The 18,050-nt window shown below is 47.3% G+C and overlaps 3 protein-coding genes and 2 non-coding genes across 26 annotated transcripts in view; 2 read left to right on the top strand and 3 right to left on the bottom strand.

Annotated features, from left to right (window-relative positions):
- Window positions 1-5,374, top strand: part of DENND2B (DENN domain containing 2B) — a 222,032-nt gene extending 216,658 nt beyond the window's left edge. For all 11 annotated transcript variants that reach the window (XM_063710961.1, XM_063710958.1, XM_063710955.1 and 8 more), the window contains 4 exons: window positions 1,085-1,196; window positions 2,055-2,294; window positions 3,172-3,258; window positions 4,596-5,374. In XM_063710961.1, the coding sequence (XP_063567031.1) occupies window positions 1,085-1,196; window positions 2,055-2,294; window positions 3,172-3,258; window positions 4,596-4,630 (474 nt within the window). In that variant the 3' untranslated portion in view covers window positions 4,631-5,374. The remainder of the gene's footprint in view (window positions 1-1,084; window positions 1,197-2,054; window positions 2,295-3,171; window positions 3,259-4,595) is intronic.
- A 7,527-nt stretch (window positions 5,375-12,901) lies between these two features.
- Window positions 12,902-16,057, bottom strand: RPL27A (ribosomal protein L27a). Its single transcript, XM_004050656.4, has 5 exons — window positions 15,934-16,057; window positions 15,485-15,548; window positions 14,670-14,745; window positions 13,859-14,033; window positions 12,902-13,072 (listed from the first exon to the last, which is right to left on the bottom strand). Exons 1-5 carry the CDS (start codon window positions 15,934-15,936, stop codon window positions 12,944-12,946), a joined length of 447 nt encoding a protein of 148 aa, XP_004050704.1. The 5' UTR covers window positions 15,937-16,057; the 3' UTR covers window positions 12,902-12,943.
- LOC115933495 (small nucleolar RNA SNORA3/SNORA45 family) lies at window positions 13,181-13,311 on the bottom strand. Its single transcript, XR_004069323.1, has one exon. It is a non-coding gene; the product is annotated as a small nucleolar RNA SNORA3/SNORA45 family (small nucleolar RNA).
- On the bottom strand, window positions 14,395-14,524 carry LOC115933496 (small nucleolar RNA SNORA3/SNORA45 family). The gene has a single exon (XR_004069324.1). It is a non-coding gene; the product is annotated as a small nucleolar RNA SNORA3/SNORA45 family (small nucleolar RNA).
- TRIM66 (tripartite motif containing 66) overlaps window positions 16,033-18,050 on the top strand; it is a 70,538-nt gene continuing 68,520 nt past the window's right edge. For 9 of the 12 annotated variants that reach the window (XM_063710942.1, XM_063710943.1, XM_063710949.1 and 6 more), the window contains exon 1: window positions 16,074-17,955. The gene's annotated coding sequence lies outside the window, so the exon portion shown is untranslated. Of the gene's footprint in view, window positions 17,956-18,050 lie in introns of all 12 variants that reach the window. The other 3 variants (XM_031007650.3, XM_063710945.1, XM_063710954.1) reach the window with 2 other exon arrangements.

Genomic DNA, 18,050 nt, shown 5'->3' with positions numbered 1-18,050 from the left:
AGACAGCGTGGGAATTTGAAGAACATGGCCTGGGAGTCCACAGACTTGGCCACTGGACTTTGCCCCCTTTGAGCCACATGGTCTTAGGCCTCTACATTCTTCTGAGCTCTAAAGGAGAGGTGGTGACAACACCTGCCTTGAAATGTTTGCTGGGGGTTACACAAATAACTATAGATTGTTATGTAACATATAGGTTTGCAATCATTGTTGTCAACTACAAAAAGCCTTTGTTAGTCGTGGAAATCCTCCTGGCTCTCTACAAAGGAGCACAACCCAATGCTCTGCCCTGTGGAAATGTACTTATTGTCTGTTACACACCAGTGACGGAGCTGAGGACTCCCTGGGTACCAGGCATAGTGATGTGGACCCAGAAACAGAGTATAGAGACGAAACAACAGTCTAACTTCATTCCTGAGACACAGGCTGGCCACAGTCCCCCTGCCCCAAGCCAACTGTGCCTCCTGCCTGGAGCTGAAGATAGAGGAATTGGGGAGACCTAATCAGAAACCCCTGGCTGGTCCTGGTCACAAAGGCCAGTGAATGCCACACTGGCTCTACCACCTTTTTTTTTTTTTTTTTTTTTGGAGACAGGGTCTCACTGCCATCCAGGCTGGAGTGCAGTGGTACAGTCATGACACTGCAGCCTTGACCTCCCTGGGCTCAGGTGATCCTCCCCATGTCAGCCTCCTAAGTAGCTGGGAGTACAGGTGCATGCCACCATACTTGACTAATTGTTTTTTTGTGTGTGTTCTGCAGATAGAGGGACCTGCTAAGTTGCCCAGGCTGGTCTCGAACTCCCTCCTGGGCTCAAGCGATCCTCCCGCTCAGCCTCCCAAAGTGTTGGGATTACTGGCGTGAGCCACTGCGCCTGACCCTCTACCACTTTTAATCTCTGTAATCTTGGGCAAGTTTCTTAACCTTTCTGTGCTTCAGTTCCTCATCTTAAAATGAGGTTGATGATAGTTATGAGGGTTACTGGGAGAGATAAATGAGATTATCTACTCACGCTCTTCTAACAGGTCTTAGCACATAGTAAGTGCTCAGTGTCAGCTATGATTGTCACTGTGCTTTCTTTCTCCTGCAGATGGACGACGAGGACACGTTGTTACCTAGGAAGTTACAGGCAGCTCTGGAGCAGGCTCTGGAGAGGAAGAATGAGCTGATCTCCCAGGACTCTGACAGCGACTCCGACGATGGTGAGAATAGTGCCCGGGCACGGTCAGCTCTGCTCCAGGCTCCCTCTGCTCTGAGTCAGGGCCCCATAGGGCCAGAACTCTGCCTCTGCACACCAAACCCTTTCTGGCTGATGAGGACCTTGGTCTCACTCTAGCGTCTTTTCTATCCCAGGTAGTTTAGGAAGGAAAACCCAAAGACATGTGGCAACCCCAAAGATACTTTCTGCTGACAGAAAACTAATTATTCCTCCTTCTGACGCCTTGCCTCAAGCCATTGCAGGAGATGAAAGGCACTTCCTCTTCCTTGGAAGCCAGAAAAATCACTTAGGGTGAGGGATATGATGAAAGTGGTGCTCTGGTTTCTACTTTAATTCATCCAGCAATTATGTTTCAACTTCCATGTTCAGAACATAGTTTCTGGCCTTCTGCAGCTCGTAGGCTAGTTACAAGGCTATGAGCACAACAAAGCAAGCTTCCAGAGGCCGGGTGTGGTGGCTCACGCCTGTAATCTCAGCACTTGGGGAGGCTAAGGCGGGTGGATCACCTGAGGTCAGGAGTTCGAGACCAGCCTGGCCAACATGGTGAAACCCCATCTCTACTAAAAATACAAAAAGTGCACCTGTAATCCCAGCTACTTGGGAGGCTGAGGCAGGAGAATTGCTTGAACCCAGGAGGCGGAGGTTGCAATGAGCTGAGATGGCGCCATTGCACTCTAACTTGGGCAACAAGAGTGAAACTCGGTCTCAAAAAGAGCTTCCAGAACAGAAGAGTGGTACTGGCTGGAAGTCTTGTTGGGGAGAGGAAGACTACACCAGGAAGATTGAGGAAGGCTTTGCAGGCTCTTGACCTGAACCTCAAAGATTTTCTTTTCCCTTCCAGAATGTAATACCCTCAATGGGCTGGTGTCGGAGGTGTTTATCCGGTTCTTTGTGGAGACCGTTGGGCACTACTCCCTCTTTTTGACACAGAGTGAGAAGGGAGAGAGGGCCTTTCAGCGAGAGGCCTTCCGCAAATCTGTGGCCTCCAAAAGCATCCGCCGCTTTCTTGAGGTTTTTATGGAGTCTCAGATGTTTGCTGGCTTCATCCAAGACAGGGAGCTAAGAAAGTGTCGGGCAAAGGGTAAGTCTTGGTTATCAGCTCTCTTCTCTAATTTTTTCACCCACAGCAGGGCTGAAGAACCAGGCAGTATGATGGAAGCTCTTGGACATCAGCTAGGGCCAGGCATCTTAACATCCCTTTACCTCTGTTAGAAACTTCAAGGTAGCATTCTTCTCCTCCAGTCCCAGTAAATGCCTTCACAAGGCCGTGCACAAGCTAAGCCACATGGCTAGAGGTAGGACTCATCTCCACCTAGGAGCAGCATGCCATTGGTTGCCCGCCCCCTCCTCAAAGAGAAGGATAGGAGAAAGCCCTTCTATCCAGAGAAAAGGAGCAGACTGAGCAATTTCGGGGTTCTGAGAACCCAGGGGTTGGGAATTCCCTTAGAGAGCATTGGGCCAGCTGTCGTAGGTTGGTGGCAGTCTTCATTTAAGGCAGATGGTTATCTCGTTTTTTGCTATTTCATCAGCTCATTCGAGGGCTTTTTCATCTCATCACAATTTTTCTGTCTAACCTCAGGGTTAGTATTTCTTCTGTCCTCTAATACTATCCATTTAGTATAACAATCTTTTTGGAACAACATGGTAGAGTTGTCTGAAGGAAGCTAGAGATGTCCACTTGGGGCAGCTCTGAACTGAGAAGCAGCCTCCTCACCTAGTGCAGCTTGGGAATGTACATGGGGAGGCAGGGTGGCAGCAGCAAACCCTGGCAAGATGTCACTAATGATCGCTTTGATGAGCCAGCCCGAATTCTAGTAAGATGCTCCTGCAAATTATCATCCCAGATGTTTTCTTTCTCCTTTTTTGGCATCTGTGCTCCATGGTTCCCTTCATGTAGGCCTCTCCTTCCCTTCCTCCAATGACTGTTCTCTTCCCTGTGCCCTGTTTCTTTTACCCAGGCCTTTTTGAGCAGCGAGTGGAGCAGTACTTAGAAGAACTCCCAGACACTGAGCAGAGTGGAATGAATAAGTTTCTCCGAGGTTTGGGTAAGTAGCTTTGTTACTGATGACATAGATGTTCAGCAAGAAGGAAGGGGCTGGGAGATCTGTGTCCCCGAATACTCTAAATCAGTGTCAACATGTGTTATACTGGGGCTGTAGACAGAACAGGATGTAGACATCCCATAGTGACTAGAAGGTTCTCAGCCAGAATTCCAAGGGCATTTTGCACAGTAGTGGTCCTTCAATATCTGTGGGGGATTGGTTCCTGGATACCCAAGGATACCAAAATCCACAGATGCTCAAGTCCCTTCTATAAAATGGCATAGTATTTGCATATAACCTGTGCACATCTTCCCATATACTTTAGATCATCTTTAGATTACTTATAATACCTAATATAATATAAATTGTGTTATTTTATTTATTTTATATTTTATTTATTTTATTTTAGAGGCAAGGTCTGGCTCTGTCACTCAGGCTGGAGTGCAGTGGTGCAATCCTAGCTCACTGCAGCCTCAAACTTCTGGCCTCATGTGATCCTCCCTCCTCCACCTCCTGAGTAGCTGGGACTACAGGCATAAGCCAGTACACCTGGCTGGTTTTAAAATTTGTTTTGTAGAGATGATGTCTTGCTATGTTGCCCAGGCTGGTCTCAAACTCCTGGGCTCAAGTAATACTCCCATATTGACCTCCCAAAGTGTTGGGATTATAGGCGTTAGCCACCATGCCCAGCTGTAAATAGATATTATACTGTATTGTTTAGGGAATAATGATGAGAAAAAAAAAGTCTATATATGTTCAGTACAGACACCACCATCCATTTTTTCCCCCAAATATTCTTGATCTCCAGTTGGTTGAATCTATAAACATGGAACCCATGGATGCAGAACTCATGGATATGGAGGGCAGGCTGTATTTACCATATTGCATTACAAAGAGGAATCCCAGGTTCCCACATACATCAGGTCTTTCTGTTTGCACTCCTTCCTGAGTGAATATGAAGGCCATTAGAGCCAGTGAGCTTTCCTCTAGACCATAACAGGTCTGCAGACACAGCAGTGCGAGTGCCCTTCCTGCAAAATGCACCCCTCCCTGCAGGGTGCTCAGCCCGCCAGATCAGAGAATCATAGCATGTTTCTGTTTAAAGAGAAATTAAGACCAAAGAGGTTAAGTGGCTTGCGTAAAACCACACAGTGATTAATACAGGTGCCCTAATTAGAGCTCTCACGTGTTTTCACTACCCTGGATCAGATCACAGTTATAATCCAGTCTTCCTAATCCTTCCTCTCCCACTGACAGGGTTAGGGCTACAAGGAGGAGAGGGGAGTGGAGGTTGGAAGGGATAACACTGAACATTCTCTCTTGTCCTCTCTGGCCCACAGGCAACAAAATGAAGTTTCTCCACAAGAAGAATTAAGCCTCCTTCTCAGTAGCAGAGTCCAGTGCCTTGCAGAGCCTGAAGCCTGGGGAGAAGGCCCAGCCTGGGACCCTCTGGGCTGCTGTGGCTCCTCTGCCCCCACAGATCCCATCCTCCAAGCCAGCCCACCTCTGCCTTCATCATATCCCAGGATACTGTTTGTAAATAATCTGCTGTAAGCTTTCTTAACTGTTTTTTGTAACAAGCAAAGAGAATATGGCAAATATTTGTATATTCCCAAGGGGCCGGGTGCTTTCCTGTCCTGCCAGAGCATGGATGAAGTTTTGCTGGGTGCTCGTGACTGGCCAGTTTTGTGCAGCTGACTGTCTCAGCCAAACCACTGATCTTCCCTGGAGGCCTTCGGCCTGCCTGCCTGCCTGAGGTCCCCGCTGCCAGTCTCGGGCCCTGGAGAGCAGATGCTGTCTTGTTATGTACAGGAGGACCTTTTAAAAAAATCAAGTTTCTATTTTTTTCTGGTAGTCCGCATACCCATACCCTCTGTTTTTGAAAGGCAAAGGCCAATCAGTCCCCATTTGTAGCATGGCACCAGGGTCTTAGGCCTAGTCCTCTCATTCCTCCCACCCTCCGAGGTGGTCAGTGTGTCATGGGAAGCCCACCCCCAGCTCTGCCAGTGCTCTCTGGGCCTGGCTCCCAGTCACTGGTGGCCACGATGCGGTACAGGGCATCCCTCCTTCCCATCTACGGGTGTTCTCAATAAACAATGTACAGTTGTTTGGGCCCAGAGCCTCATGTGTTCCTTGGCTTTGTTATCTGGTTCTCTCTCCTGAGAATGGGCTGGGACTGGCCAGTCAGGGATGAAACACCATCACACAGGGAACTGAGTACTAGATTAAGGGGTTAGCTTCAGTGTGAGTCACTGACCTCCCCTGAAATGGAGTTCTCCAGCCTAAGTTGCATGACCGGTCTTAAGAGTTAAAAGATATCCAGTCATTGCAGTAGTTCAGCTTCCCTCAACTGTTCAGCCTGTGCTTAAGTGTTTCCAGTGATGGAAAGAATGCTCTTTGCCCTTCGGCCCCATTATTAGGTAAATCTTAACATTTTCCTCTTCTGCCTGAAGCCCCTAAGATGTCATTGAGTGTCCTAACATTGGTAGAGTAAAGCCCAGCTAATGCCAACCCAGGCTTGGGCATAGCCCTGACCTACTCCCTGTGACTCTTGCATGTCACTCTGTGAATCGTTTTTCCATTGGAACCCTAGGTTTTCATACAGAAAGTACTGTTACATTCCATGGAAGAGGAAGGAGAGAAGCAAGGTGGGAAATAAGGACGATTTAGGCTTTTCACCCACCAAGGCCTTCGGAGAGCAGAGACTTTGCAAACTCCCAAGTGAGGCATTAAGCTGCAACTATTTTCTTTGGTATTGTGTTTGGGTCTGACAGGATTTGAACCATGAGTAAAGTTTTCCTGTCCTTCCACCCTTGTTGAGAGATGATCCCATCCTAAGTTTCCTTCCCCTCTTCCTTCTCCCCATCTCCATTGAGGCCTGCACAGGCCCCAACCTGTCCATGGTTTGGGCCTGCTGTCAGCCTCACAGAATAAAGTGGAGGGTTTGTCTTCTGGGAAGGCAAAGTCATTTTCTGGCTCTGCCATTTGCCAGGACTAGGACAGAGATTGAAGCCTCATGAGTCTTCAGTTCAGATCAAGAGAAAAGACAAGGATTACAACCAGAAGACTCAGAGTGGGAAGTAGTTCCCTCCAGAACTCGTCGCTCTTAACTCAGCCTGGGCTTAGGACAGTCATAGAACCAGATTCCTTAATAAGAAAAATACAGGCCGTACGCAGTGGTTCATGCCTGTAATCCCAGCACTTTGGGAGGCCGAGGCGGGTGGATCACGAGGTCAGGAGTTCAAGACCAGCATGGCCAACATGGTGAAGCCTCGTCTCTACTAAAGATACAAAAAATTCGCCAGGTGTGGTGGTGTGTGCCTGTAATCCCAGCTACTAGGAGACTGAGGCAGGAGAATCGCTTGAACCTGGGAGGCAGAGGTTGCAGTGAGCCGAGATCACGCCATTGCACTCCAGCCTGGGCGCAGGGTGGGACTCCATCTCAAAAAAAACCAGATTTAATTCCTAAAAGGCTAAAAGGTACATGCACTCTCTCTCCCTTCCTCCCCCATTCTCCTCTACCCCTCCTTTTTCAGCGTGGCTCCAAAGAACCTTTAGACATGTGATCCGATCACAAGATGTATATGTGTAAATTTTTTTTTTAAATTTGCATTAACGGGGTCTCACTATGTTGCCCAGGCTAGTCTTGAACTCCTGGGCTCAAACAGTCCTCCTAAAGTGCTGGGATTACAGGCATGAGCCACCACATCCAGCCTTATTCATAAATTTTGCCACTTTTATGTATCTTTAAAATATAGTATGCCCTTGCATGAATACCAGAGCGGTATGTCTCCCCGCTACTGTGGCTGCAGCTCTGGTCCCAATCCGGAAAATCAGTACTGGCATATAATGGCTTAGAATAGGCTGCAAGGGCCCACAGAGTGATTGCTACGGCCAAGGCACAGCAGCCTTATGGGGAGAGGAGGGTGTGGACAGTGGGCCTGGCTTGAGATTTACAAAAAATATTCAGGGCTTCTTTCCACGTTCTTTCACATGATCTCAGGGCTTCTTTCCACGTTCTTTCACATGATCTCTGGACCTCTAAACCAATGATTTTCATCCCTATCAGATCCAACTGTTTTTTTTAATAGCAAATACTTTAATTCCCTCCTTCACTACCCTGAAATGAAATTCAAAGATAATATAAGCTACCGAAATATACCTTAACTGTAACATAAAAGGGGAGAAATAAAACAGAAATATTTTGTTATAATATTTAAATATGCAAATGCTTGTGTACAACTGTACTAGAGGAGATAATCAGATGCCTATACTGTACACAGAATTACTGTGAATGCAACAGCTACATATGCAGATGGAGAAAAGTGTTGTATCAGCATCTCAGATCCTACTGAGTAGTTATTGGTGAGTTTTCTGAAATGAACAATTTTTGGTAACGTTCTCAACAAAACGAAGTATGAGCTTCCCCTGATTTAAACAGTAGTTAGAATCCTAGGAAACAGAAGTATATAAAAACTGCAAAAACAAAAAACAAACCAACTTGTTGGGTTATGTGTAAATGAAGTTAGATTTTAAGTTAGATTTCTCTTTGTTGTGTAGGACCAGCTCATCCATTCCAAGATATTTAGCATCCCTGGTCCCTTCCCCTCCATGACTGTGACAACAAAAATGACCCAACATGGCCAGGCGTGGTGGCTCATGCTTATAATACCAGCACTTTGGGAGGCCAAGGCAGGAGGATCATTTGAGCTCAGGAGTTTGAGACCAGCCTGGGCAACATAGTAAAGACCCCATTTCTATTAATTAAAAAAACAAACAAAAAACCAAAAAAAACCCACTGTTTCCAAAACACTCCTGTAAAAGATGGTATTGTGGCCATTGAGAGGGAGTGTCCTTAAACAGTGGCTTTCTGACAACACTGGGGCAGCTGCTCAGGGATAACAGTGCTATCTCCTCTACCAGGGAAGTCCCCTCACCTATAGGAGTGTCAGTTCTCCTCTATTCTGTAATTAAGTTAGTTCTTTTAATGCAGGGCAGGCCGCTTCATTACACGGTTCTAAATGCTCTGATAAACTGTAGTCTTGAAATAAGTATTCTGGGCTTTTTAAAAAGCAATATTTTGAAGAATTGCCCTTAAACAGCATTAATCAAACTCTGGTTCACATTGGAATCGGTGGAATTAATTAGGGCCCATCTTAGTCCATTTTGTGTTGCTATAACAGAATACCTGGGACTGGGTAATTGATAAAGAAAAAAGACTTATTTGGCTTGTGGTTCTGATGGCTGAAAAGTTAAAGATTGGGCAGCAATACCTGGGGAGGGCCTCAGGCTGTTTCGGCTCACGGCAGAAAGCAGAAGGGGAGCTGGGCGTGTGCAAAGAAAGAGATCGGGTAGTAAGAGAGGAAGCAAGAGAGAGAAACTGAGGAAGCCAGACGCCTTTTAAACAACCTGCTCTCCATTCCCAGCAGAGTGAGAACTCACTCATCCCCACAGGAGAACATTAATCTATTTGTAAGAGATCTACCTCCATGATCCAAACACCTCCCAATAGGCTCCACCTTCCAACACTGCCATACTGCGGGCCAAGTTTCAAACCACATCCAAACCATAGCACAACCCAAGAAAATAAGTGGGATTAGTCACAGCTCAGTTACATTTTTGTTAAAACATCTTTTCGCATGTACACTTATAACCTACTTTATACCCAAAATGACTTACAGGGATACACAAACTAGGTTATTTGAAACAACGTAAAGTGGGAACGAGAGGAGAGGAAAATAAAAATTGGGATGTAAAATAGAGCCAGGAATTAAATTTACGCTTTAACCTATATTCTTGCTAGGGGAGCTACACAAAATACGTTTCTAGAGCCAGATGATGTGGTATGCATTCCAAAACAAATTTATTTGCCTGTGGAGGTGGGGGTGTAATTTAAAAGGCCATGAAAACTCTCGAAAGAGAAAATATTACTTTTCAGCAACGGCAAGTTCTGGTAGTTTTTTTTTTTTTTCTCAAGATACTTTTGCTCCATTTATATTGCCTCTCAATATGAAAATATGCATTGGGTTGAACAAAAAACAGCACCAAAACATACTTCGTGCTCATTTCCCTAAGCTCCTAAGAGGAAATTCCTTTTATGTTCTTCCAGAATATTTCCATCCGTGTACAAGCACTTTCTTTTTTAGCCCAACGTGCCCTTGAATGTCGCTGACGCTCATTACCTTTTAGACAATTGAGACAAATTCTGGAGGTTCCCATCTTGAAGATTTACGTAAAGGCCACGCCCACTGTTCTTAAACGCACCGTAAACGGGGCTCGAAGTGCGGCGAGGTTGACCATTCCTCCGCTTCGAAGGGGACCCACGGCCGCCCAAGGACCAGGGGTGGAGTTGAACATCCCGCCTCTCCAGGGGAGGTATCTGCGCTCGCGCACCACTGGCCGGCTCCGCCCTTGCCGGAAGTGGCCGAGCGAGGCCGGTCTCCGCCGGGCTTCTTCCGGTCTGGGACGCGGGGGAGTCATCGTCTCCGGAAGTAGAAGCTACTCACCGGAAGTGGTTCTCAGGTGCCGGGGTAAGACCCAAGCTCCGGTCTGTGTTGTGAGGACGCCACTGAGGTCGGGTCGTGCTGACTGATGAAGGCGGCCGATGGAGCCACCAGGTGGGCGCTGCACAGCTTCCGCCCGCGCTTCCGACTTGCAGTCCGTCCCTGGGCTGTCTGCTCTTGGGCTAGTTAGCCGCTAAGTAGGGTTTAGTAGTACATTTATTTTGATTGAAAGCTCGCCTGATTTAGCTGCCCTTGACGAGCACTGCTTGTGCAAATTATGTGGCAGACATTTGTCATAAAATCAAGTTGCACCTGCAGCTCCCAAGTTTGAACGCAACTATATTTAAGGCATATATACATTAGACCAGAAATTAGATCTTTTGCAATTCAAGCTTTAGCCAGCCACTAGAGATCGCCAGTATGAGCCTCCATGAATACAGCAGGCTATTCAAAGCTTGGCAGTCATGAGAATAGTAAATGCGGGTTCAAGAAAGCACTGGAATCGGCGGACTTAGGGCTCAAAACTATTTTCGTCTGTTCCTCATCACATGAAACAGTTTTTAGAACTGTTACTAGCTGTAGCTTCTGGTGAGTGAACAAGCCAGCAACGAAATCAGTGTTTCTTTCCCAGGCCAGGGGATCGGATGGCCTAACAGTGAACTCCTGGGGAAGAAGGTAGCCATTAAGGGACTAGGGATCCTTCCCCCCAAACTCTACTTCCTTCCATGCCTTATTTTGTGGTCGGCCCACTACAATTCAGTCTCCAAGTCCCGTCCATTATGCCGTCTGAATCGTACCTTTTCCATACTCACTCCCATTTTCTTGGTTCTGCCTTCAGCCTCCCATTGTTGCCGTCCTTTACAGCCCGGCCAGAGTAATCTTTCTCTCCACCATAGCACTTCCCGTTTGCCTAACCTTCCCAAACCAGTTTCCTGAACCAGTATTCCCTCTGCTTGGACCAATTTCCCACTGACAATCACGTGAAGGCCAATTGACTCCATCTGCTCCCGTAATAGTTTGCACTTAAGTTACTAAGTCAAACACAGAAATTAAGTGCCTGGGCCGGGCGCGGTGGCTCATGCCTGTAATCCCAGCACTTTGGGAGGCTGAGGCGGGCAGATCAGGAGATCGAGACCCTCCTGGCTAACACGGTGAAACCCTGTCTCTACTAAAAATGCAAAAAATTAGCCGGGCGCGGTGGCGGGCGCCTGTAGTCCCAGCTACTTGCGAAGCTGAGGCAGGAGAATGGCGTGAACCTAGGAGGCGGAGCTTGCAGTGATCTGAGATCGCACCACTGCACTCCAGCCTGGGCGACAGAGCGAGACTCCGTCTCAAAACAAAACAAAAAATTAAGTGCACGGTTTCCATTTTAATCTACACAATCCTCAGGTAGGCACTTTCACTGAAATTTTAAAGATGAGGAAATTAGGACTAAAAGTCACACAGGTATTGGGTTAAGACCAAATATTGAGTCTTTTAATTCATCATTAACTACTGACCACTTACTGTGGGATCCTTGGATTCAGGTTCCATATTAAAAGTCCTCTATGGGCCCTAATGGAGAGCCCTTACTTTTTTGGGGGGGGGGGGGACGACAGAGTTTCACTCTTGTTGCCCAAGCTGGAGTGCAATGGCACGATCTCGGCTCACAGCAACCTCCGCCTCCTGGAGATTCTCCTGGCTCAGCCTCCAAAGTAGCTGGGATTACAGGCCATGTGCCACCACGCCTGGCTAATTTTGTGTATTTAGTAGAGACAAGGTTTCTCCAGGTTGGTCAGGCTGTTCTGGAGAGCCCTTATTTCTAACTTTCTCCAGCACAACAGAAGATGCAAGCCAAATGATACATTTGTTTAAAATTGTCCAGCTGAATCAAGGTTTCACTACTTGTAATTCTAGCCTATTCTTATGTAAGCCAATTCAGTGCTTCTCTGTGCCTTCTATTTGATCCCCAACATCCTCTAAAGGTTGTCCTGACAGATGTGTCCCATAGACAACCATGGTTCTCGGCTTATTATGACCCCACTGTGCACTAAGGAAACCTCCACTAAAACCCAGGAGTTTAAGTGCCATCTTATTTGTCTAGAGTTTTAGACTGTATTATTTTGGGTCAAAAAAAGCTCAAAATCACAGGAAGAACCGTAAAACTGTAGCAAATTATAATTTACCCTGAGATCTATGAGGATCTTATTTGTAAACATGAATTGGTCACCATCAGTTTTCCAATAGCAAGAGACACAAATCCTAGAAAAACTTATTTCAATTTCCAGCCTTCAGGATTTCCAAATTTTCCCGATACATTTCAGACTAGAAGAAAAATTAACTATTTCAAACCCACTTTGACATACAGAAAAGCCCTGGCATACTGAAATTTCAGATTGCTGGACCCCCATCTCGAGATTTTGATTCATCACATTCTGGATGTAACAATAATTTGGATCAAGATTAAGGAGCCATGGCCGGGCGCAGTGGCTCACACTATAATCCCAGAATTTTTGGAGGCCGATGTGGGCAGATCACTTGAGGTTAGGAGTTAGAGAACAGCATGGCCAACATGGTGAAACCCCATCTCTACTGAAAATACAAAAATTAGCTGGGCATGGTGGTGGGCGCCTGTAATCCCAGTTAGTCAGGAAGCTGAGGCAGGAGAATCGCTTAACCTGGGAGGCGGAGGCTGCAGTGAGCCGAGATCGTGCCACTGCACTCCAGCCTGGCAAGAGAGACTCCGTTTAAAAAAAAAAAAAAAAAAAGATGAGGGGGCCACGTGGAAAAACCTTGGGCTGAGGACTTAAGTCCTAAAGGACCATCTCATTCCTATCTCACACTGCCCCTCTTTAGAATGTGACCCATCAAAATGGAATCTTTCCTTTTGAGCCCTGTTGAACAATTAGGGTACATTCTCTCATTCACTGTAAAATTCAGAGTACAATACATGCAGGCCTTTCAGTGATCAACAGGTATTATTCTGACTTTATAAACAGAAATGTTTAACTGGCCAACGTCTGTGTTGGTCTTACATTTACCACATACTTTGAGGGAAGTCAGCAGAGGACCCCATGTCTTCATACCCTAAGTACTAGAACCTGGGCTCCCAATGCACACAGGATGTAGAGATGCCACTGAAGAACCTACATTCACACCACAAGGAAAAAGTAGTTAGCATTTAATGAAACTCCCTCCATGTGGCTTCAAGCCACCAGGACACAGGCTCCCCCAACACTCTTAATCTTCTCCTCAGCTCTTCTGCTGAAGAATTTGGCCTTCACGATGACAGGCTGCTTTGGGAGCTTTCCCTTTCCAAGAACTTTGTAGTAGCCCTAGAAGAACAGAGAAAAAAGTTTACAATACACTGTAGTAGGTACCAACTGCATGATGGGCATGAGGAAAGACTGCCAACCCACTTTCTAAATCCCTAGGCAGGGTATGTATGTTTCTGATCTGGGCACTAACGGGGGCACCGACTGCCCCCACCAGTGAATCAAGACCAGTAGATTCTCTTCGAGTACTCTAGCACACCAGGACAAGAGTTGTGTCAGGATGTGACTCTAGTCTCGGCAAAGCATTAAGCCTCCTCCTGCTCAAATACCCCCTGCTAAGCAAAAGAAGACAACTAGCTTCCTGACCACCAGAACTACTCAATGGACATTAAATAGGCTGGGAAGTGAATTTAAAGCGTCCCTAGGGTTCTGGCCTCTTAACACTACCTCTATATTCATGAGAGTTAAGACTGACACAGGGACCAGAACCCCCGCAAGGACAGACATAATACATCTGTTTTGGGGGAAAATCTCTTCAGATAATGCATGGCACTGAGTATCAATGGAACATATTAGGATTCTATTATCTGGAGAACATGAAGGGCCAAGAGCTGTGCTCGATGAAAACCAGCTATAGTTCAAGCACGAAATGCAAACCTGATACAACCTGGGCAGTGACAGTAGGCACTGCTATGGATAGGGAACTACCTATGATAATTCTACCACAGGAAGAATATCAATGTCTGGTAGGTAACTGGGAAGTACAGATTACATAAGTGGATTAGATTAAGCCAGAGTTTTGTAAGGGAAGGTATGGAAGTATAGAAAAACATCCAATTAACTTACCGATCGCACCACATCAATGATGGGAGCAGCCCCAGTCTTGTTTTTAGCAGCATTCACCCGTGTCTGTTCACTGACCAAAGTCCACAATTTGTCAAGGTTGACAGTTGGGCAGAAGCTCTGGTTCCTCTTTAAGTGGTAATGCTTCATACCAACTTTCCCAAAGTAGCCTGGGTGGCTAGGAAGAGATAACAACCACCTTCATACACACTCCAATTAAGATGCTATGTTTATCATCTTTATAGTTACCACCCCCTATTACAGTGTAAATTATTCACTGGTGTAGAGCAGTGTCAGGCATATGATACATCTGTTGACTTAAACAACTGTTTTAAAAACCACCAAAGACTATCATGAGGAAAAGGCTAGTCTTATTTCCTGGAACCAGGATAAACCACCGACAATGTCAGAGGCAGGGCCGAGACTAAAATTCAAGTCACATAACAGCACTCTATGGAAAATCTACATACTCCTATAATAAACGTCTTCTGAATAGCCAAAATTTATCATCCACTACTTTGTGGGTAGGTGAATGTGAAGCATGTCTCTAACCTGGTGACTGACTGTGCCATAAGGCCCACAGCCAGTGAATAAGGTCAGCAGTTATTCTCCGAGGACTCTAGCACACTCAGGCAATAGCCGATACCCAAGCGTGACTCTAGCCTCGATGACAGGTTCTCAGTTCACACCAAGTGTTAACTTGGTAAAAAACAGCAATAGGCAAGGCTTGCTTCTAAACTTTTTGTTTAAGCCAGCCCTCTCTCTGCCCCTACCTCCCAAGCTGTGTCAATAAAAGCAGTCCAAGGACACTTACTATTTGTCGAAGTTGATCCGGTGGTGATGCAGACCACCAGCATTACCGCGGCCGCCGGGGTGCTTCCGGTGCTTGCCTGCAGGAATACAAAGCTACGTGGGGCCCGTGTGATGGCTCATGCCTGTAATCCCAGCACTTTAGGAGGACAAGGGGGGTAGATCACCTGAGGTCAGGAGTTCGAGACCAGCCTGGCCAACACGGAGAAACCCCCGACTCTACTAAAAATAGAAAAAGAATTAGCCGGGAGTCGTGGCGCACACCTGTAATATCAGCTACTCGGGAGGCTGAGGCAGGAGAATCGCTTCAGCCCGGCAGGCAGGGGTTGCAGTGAGCCGAGATTTCGCCACTGCACTCCAGCCTGGGCGACAGTGATCAGTCTCACACACACAAAAAAAAGCTACATGCACCACACAGCCTTCTCATGCGTCTCAATACTTCCTCGCACAAAAGCAGAGTGTTTCCCAGACTTCTGTGTCCCGCTTACGCTGTTCCCACCCTACCGATGCCGGTTTTCAGCAATGCTATTACTTTATGATTCCGGGTGAAACATCTTTGCAGGTTCCACATCACAGCATTCCCACAGTACTCCATGTCTTCAACTAACCCAATACCGTGCCTGCTCAATTCCTATTACCCCACTGATGTGAAATTCCTTAGAACTGGAATACTAGAGGATCCTCAGAAAAAAATCAACAGCTGTCCAACTTGACCACAAAAAGGTCTTATTCTAACCCACTTATAGGCTACCGATCTCCAGACTAGCTAAGCACCCGAAGAGAGCCCAAGGCCCACCCCGAGGGGAAGCCGGCACTTACCTATGCGGCCGTGGCCGTGGCTCACGTGGCCCCTAAGTTTCCGGGTCTTCCTCAGTCTGGATGGCTGTGTGGAAAAAGCTTGGTGGTAAGGCCTAAGGAATTAGGGGCAGGGGGCGATGCCTGCCAGCTGAGATGGTCCTGTAAGCCTGTGGGTCAAAGACCTAACTTCTGGAGCGTTTGGGAAAGTTGAGGGTACCGATCGGCTCAGGGCCGTGAGGTCTCACCACGGTAGCGCAGGGGCCCGCGTGTCCTAGAGATCCGAACCGCGGGCCTAACACACGGCTCCGGGAGCCCCGCCCCGGGCCCGCGCCGGCCACCCTGCCCTGCAGGCGGCCATGCGAAGCCTGGAAGCCCCGACCATGGTAGGGAGCGGATGACTAGGGGCAATGGGAATACAGCTTAGGAGTCTCCGCCGGCAAGGAAGAGGAGGCAAGAAACGAAACACCTACCATGTTGGCAGCCCAGACGAAAAAGGAAGGCCTTCGCCAAGTCTCGCGAGGTATCGGCCACGGGGGCGGGGCAAAACGCCTCACTTCCGGTCACAGAGGCCGGGCTTCGGGCGGGGCCTCTTGGTCTCGCGGGATTGCGCGCCTGCTAGTCGCTTCCTCTTTTTGAGGGTGGTGATCCCCTCTCACGGAGTGTCCTGCTGGCGGTGTACGGTTTCGGTGAGGCTCGTTGTGCTAGGCTCGGAGGGCGACAACTGTTGAAGAATCGGGGCTAGGTGTGCTGTACTGCACGCCGCCCGTGCTTGTTTGAGCCAGGCCCTTTTCTGGCGCCTTAGTCAGGGAACCGCCTAAGCCGACCCTAAGGGCCTCGGTGTCTGAGCTCCTCACCAAATGCGCCAGCCCTGAGCCGCCCCGCGCACCTCCACAGTTCTTAGTGGTCTGCTCGGGGCTGGTGATAGTGGCTACTGGTTTGTCTCCCGGCCGCAGTGCGGAACCGCGAGGCCCTCTTTAATCCTCAGTGTGCCCACTTGGTGTCTCGCTCGGTTTCCTGAAGCTCGGGCGGCTCCCGAAATGCCTTCTCCCGCTCTCACACTTCTGAGTGGGCACTGCAGCTTCCTTTCTCTTTTGCCCTTTTGCTATCATTTGGTTGTCCTCTCAAGTTTGAGCAACTTAAATTGCTTCAGGGACTTAGATGCCTGGTTGCTTTATGGTTCAACACCATAGTAGTTCAACACCAGCCTGGGCAACATAGTGAGACCCTCGTCTCCACATACAAAAGTAAATAAGTAAAAATAAATGCTATTTTTGAATTTTCTCCAGAATCTACATAACACGCCTGTGACCCTTTCCTGGACACAATGCAGACAGTTGCTCGCTTCCCCACCTGTACCACCACACAATCTAGTATAACCCTTATGTAATTTATTGACCTACGTTTGTCTTCCCTACTAGACCTAATTCCTTATGTGGTCAAGGACTGTTTTTTTTAATCCACACTCAACTAGTGATTGTTGAGTGAATAAATGAACTTACCCTCACCTCCCTGTCTTCGCTAATAGCAGCATGTCTTCGCTCTTAAGTCGGTTCCTTCAACCAGTGTTCAAGATCCCATCCCCTCGCTAGTCTATTAATAGATCCCATGGGAAAAATGAAATAAATTTTTTAAATCCCATCCTCTCAGTTATTCTCTGTGTGTATGTGTGAGCATGTATTTATTCATTTTTCTTTGTCTTGGCCCCTTCAGCTAAAATGTATTTTAGCTAAAATATCCAAAATTCTGGCCGGGCGTGGTGGCTTACTTCTGTAATCCCAGCACTTTGGAAGGCCGAGGCGGGCGGATCACGAGGTCAGGAGATCGAGACCATCCTGGCTAACACGGTGAAACCCCGTCTCTACTAAAAATACAAAAAATTAGATGGGCGTGGTGGCGGGCGCTTGTAATCCCAGCTACTCTGGAGGCTGAGGCAGGAGAGTGGCGTGAACCCGGAAGGCAGAGCTTGTAGTGAACCGAGATCGCGCCACTGCACTGCAGCCTGGGCGACAGAACGAGACTCCGTCTCAAAAAAAAAAAAAAAAAAATCCAAAATTCTCCCATGTCCTTGCCCTTACAGCCAAGCTCCCCAAAAGAGTAGTCTACAAATCCTGCCCATTTGCACCTTCCCATCCATTGTTCATTGCAGTCTAGCTCACAGCCTGTGACTTCAGTGAAATTGCTCTTACTAATGTCATTAATGAACGAATTGCCAAATTGGACTCTTCCTATTCTTCATATCACTTGTTCTTTCTGTTGTACTTTAATCTGTTGGCGTCTTTTTCTAGAAAAAGTCTTGCCTTCCTCCTACTCTTTGGTCACTTATCAGTCTTCTTTTCAGGTTCTTCCATCCAGCGTTGTCCACCATTTGAATGTTGATGTTCCTCAGCCTTCTGTCCTTGTCCTTATCTTTTCACAGGACATGGTCTTCTTGGGTGGCTTCAATTCACATCCTTATTGCTGCGCTCCACACCCATATGGTCACTTAATTACCGGTTAGTATTCCTTGGACATTTTACAGACAAAGTAAACATATCCAAAGAACTCAATCTGCACTGCTCACTGGTGCCTTCTCCTTTATTCTCCATCT

The sequence above is a fragment of the Gorilla gorilla genome, chromosome 9 (genome assembly GCF_029281585.2).
Source record: "Gorilla gorilla gorilla isolate KB3781 chromosome 9, NHGRI_mGorGor1-v2.1_pri, whole genome shotgun sequence".
NCBI lineage: Eukaryota > Metazoa > Chordata > Mammalia > Primates > Hominidae > Gorilla > Gorilla gorilla.
This window is presented reverse-complemented; position numbering and strand designations above follow the sequence as displayed.